This window comes from Microtus ochrogaster, chromosome 1 (assembly GCF_000317375.1).
Source record: "Microtus ochrogaster isolate Prairie Vole_2 chromosome 1, MicOch1.0, whole genome shotgun sequence".
Classification (NCBI taxonomy): Eukaryota; Metazoa; Chordata; class Mammalia; order Rodentia; family Cricetidae; genus Microtus; species Microtus ochrogaster.
In genome coordinates, this window is record NC_022009.1 from 50,130,082 (window position 1) to 50,134,139 (window position 4,058).

At 36.4% G+C, this 4,058-nt stretch overlaps 1 gene segment (V, D, J or C); it reads right to left on the reverse strand.

The window, feature by feature from the left end:
- Positions 1-606: 606 nt before the first annotated feature.
- On the reverse strand, positions 607-1,064 carry LOC101987361. The segment is given in 2 exon segments: positions 607-932; positions 1,019-1,064. Coding segments are annotated over 2 exon segments (372 nt in total).
- Between the last annotated feature and the right edge of the window lie 2,994 nt (positions 1,065-4,058).

A 4,058-nucleotide genomic window follows, 5' to 3' on the forward strand; every position in this document is an offset into this window, starting at 1 on the left:
GGGTACTTGTTCTGTAAAGGTAGTAAACTTAAGATCGGATTAATATAAATAACTTAAAACCTATTATTAACTAACATGTATACACACTGGGAAAATAAATTGGTTATATGAAAAATAATGTAATGATATTTTTTTCAAATTACAAGATTTACACTTATGTGGTAGGACATTATGATGTAAATATCTCTTCCATTCTCGGAAACTGAAATTCTGCTACACAATACATGTAGAATTAAAAACACACACACACACACACACACACATATTCATGCTGCTTAAGACTGGGAAAGGAGTTTTGGTTTGGTCAGATGCTCTTTATGTGAACTTTACTGGTAAAATTCATATTATAAATTTTTTAAAGCTACTCCAAAAAGTTCAAGCATCTTTAAATCCAGAGATAATTCTGTCACTATGTATTAATACAATTTTCCCTCCTTTAGTGTTTTATTACAGAGAAATTTGTAAATGGAGGTCAATTAGCATCATTTTATTTATAGAGAAGGAGGCAGAAAAACAGACACTCAGATTGTTTCTGTGTAAATCTTCAGTTGTCTCTGCCATCTCAGTCCAAGGCAATTTCCTGCTCCTCTGGGGTTTCTGACACACTCAGGATGTGGTTGAAACACTGTGTGTTGCACAGTAATAGATCGCAGAGTCTTCAGAAGTCAGGCTTCTGAGCTCCATGTAGGCTGTGTTGGAGGATGTGTCTGCAGTCAGTGTGGCCTTGTCCTGGAACTTCTGATTGTAGTCAGTATTCCCATTTGCAGGATCAATATCTCCAATCCACTCCAGGCCTTGTCGAGGCCTCTGCTTCACCCAGTTAATATAGTAATTAGTGATATCGTCAGAGGCCCTGCAGGACAATTTCACTGAGGTCCCAGGACTCACAAGCTCAGGCCCAGACTGCTGCAGCTGTACCTGGGAGTGGACACCTGTACAGAAAAAAAGACAGTTTAGGAGTCATTGTCACCTCTGTCCCCGTTTCCTCTTCAGATTTGGAACTGGAATGCCGCTTTACCTGTAGTTAGTGACATGAAGAAGAGAGTGATCCAGCTCCACTCCATGGTAAGAACCTGTGTGCTCAGTGACTGTGGAGAGGACACTGATCATATGTTGTTCTGGGGTGTGTGCATCTCTATATCTACCATGTAATTTGTATATTCATGAACAGTGAAGGTCCTAGAAAAGCTTTAGAAGAAAGAGGTAGTTGACCTTGGATCAGGCAGCAGAATGCTAAAGTCCAGTTCTAATTTTGTTTGAGTAAATGAAACCCATACTATATCCCCAAGCCTTGTGCAGACCTTTGGATGTAACTTCAAGACATAAGCTCTCAGTTTACAAAGAGACTTCAGCCAGAGACAGTTGTTCCTCTTGTGACAAAAGATGTACAGTTAGTAGTTGTGAAGAGAATTTCAAAACTTGTAAATTATGAGAACTACTAGTCTTTTCTCATATACATGAAGGTGGCAAGTGTTTCTCCAGAAGATTGCATACTAAAACACTTACACAAATGATCAAAAGTGAAAATGTCTCAGAAATTTTTCACACAAATGTTATTGCAGCATTGTCTACAGTCAATAAATTATAGAAACAAACTACATGTCTTTGAACAAATGAATGTATCAAGGAAACATGATATATATGCTATAAAACAATCTATTCATCAGTAATATATAAGGAACTTATATAACTTTGAGGAAAATTAATGCAATTGATAATGACATTATTAAGAAATTTAAGACCATCTCAGTAACAGATATTGTCTGAGTCCTTTTTGTAGTCCTTAGATATTATACAGTTAGAAATAATTGTCAAGGCACGTATGTAAGGATATAGAACTGAAAATGCCCAATGGAACAAAAGTGGCAAATGGATATGGAGGGTCAAGGAAATGACAGGTTGACTTTATAGGGTAAATATGAACAGTGGACATTATACACCTATATGAAAATTCAAAACATATGGAATGTTGCTGTTTTAGAATAATTTTGTTCATCACTTGCCATTTTCATTTATGAAAACAATGTATTTTGATTATATTCTCATCCACTGTGTCACTCTTATTCCCCTTTTGATCTCCCAAAACAAAAAGTCTTTCTTCTAACATATTGATCTCTTTTGCTTATTAATGAACAACTAAGTCTAATAAATGCTGTCTGAATGGATATGGTGGTTGTTATCTTCTACCTCATAAGTAACGACCAAGTGGGCATAATTCTACAAATAGTGATTCTAATTTCCTATGTATTCTTCCAATCCTAACATCTCCTCAGCTGGCAGTGATCCATGGGTAGTCGCTACCCCAAGTGAGCTGTAGTCCTTTATGATATACTTTGTTTAGAAGAGGGAGGGGGCAGGGCACACATGTGCCAAGGAACTTAGAAGCCAACTTATGGAGTTCAGGTCTCTTCTTCTAAGAGGTGGCTTTCAGATATAAAACTAATATTGTCAGTTTGGCCAAGAGACACATTTACCTGCTATGTCTTTCCACAGGCTTTCACTCTGTAACTTTAACTGATCTGGTTTTATGCAGGACTTAGGCTGGTAACAACAGCTGGTAAGAGGTCATTTGTGCGGTGAGAACACGTCAATCACTGTGTATAGAATTCGATGATTTTCAACCTCATTCTCTGAACCTTACGTTCTTTCTATTCTCTGTTTCATTATAATCCTTCATTTGGAGGAAGGAGGAGATGAATACAGAGGATTCACTGTGGCTGAGTCATTCATTCTCTGCACTTTGACCAGCCATGAATGTCTACAATGATCATTATACACTGAGCACAGATGCTTCTGTAATCAAGACTGAAACCAGCATCAATCTAATATATATATTAGAAACAGTTAGAAAGCAGTTATTCAGCATGTAACAGTAATCATTAATTGGTACCTATTACTTGGAGGCTCATAGAGTAGAGTGCAAGGCCTGGTACTGTGTGGGAGTATTGATGTCTTTCTCTCCCTGCAAGCTTCACAGCACCTATAACCAGCTGGGAGAATTTCCTGTTCAGTTCAAGATTGATTCTCTATGGCTAGCAACTAGAGTCCTTCATTCACCCATGAAATTCAGATTAAAACAATACCAGTGATACATTATTGCCTCAATAAGAAATACTGGAAACAAAAAAAATTAAAAAACCCAAATACAAGCATGCATGTGGGGAAAGGGTAATCTATAGTCACATGTTGATGTAAGTGTAAACATTTGTAGTGACTTTAGAAATCAGGTCGTTGATGGGTAAAAATACCTTGTACAATAAAAGAACTTCTGGGGGTATCAACATCCCTTATTTCAATCTGTAGTGTAGAAAAAAGTAATAAAAATTTCATTGTATTGACAGAAAAACAGACAGATTGATCATTGAAATTGAACTGAAAACCCAGAAGTAAATCCACAAACCTATGGACACTAAATTTTTGAGAAGGAAGAAAAGGTATATAATGGAAAAAAGAAAGTATCTTCAACAAATTGTGGTCTAAATAGTTGTCAACATGTAGAAGAGTGCAAATAGGTCCATATCTATCACCCTGCACAAAACTCAAGGCAAAGTGGATAAAAGAACTCAACATAAAACCAGATACACTGAACCTGATAGAAGAGAAAGTGGGGAATAGCCTTGAACACATTGGCACAGGAGAAAATTTCCTGAACAGACCATCATGACACAGGTAATAAGATCACCAATTAACAAATAGCACCTGATGAAACTAAAAAGCTTTTGTAAGGCAAAGGAAACTATCAAAAATAACTAAATGGCAGTTTACAGATTGGTAAAGATCTTTACCAACCCCACATCAAAGAGAGAGTTAACAATCAAAATATATAAAGAACTCAAGACTAGACATAAAAAGCAAATAATTCTGGATTCTGGCTATGAAAAGCAATGATGCTATAAACATAGTTGAACATATAACTTAAATGCCCCTCAACCAAAGAATGTGATACATTTACGCAATGAAGTATTACACAGCAGAAAAAAAAAGACATCTTAAATTTTGCAGGAAAGTAAATAGAGCTAGAAAACATCACTTTGAGTAAGTAACCCAGACCCAGAAAG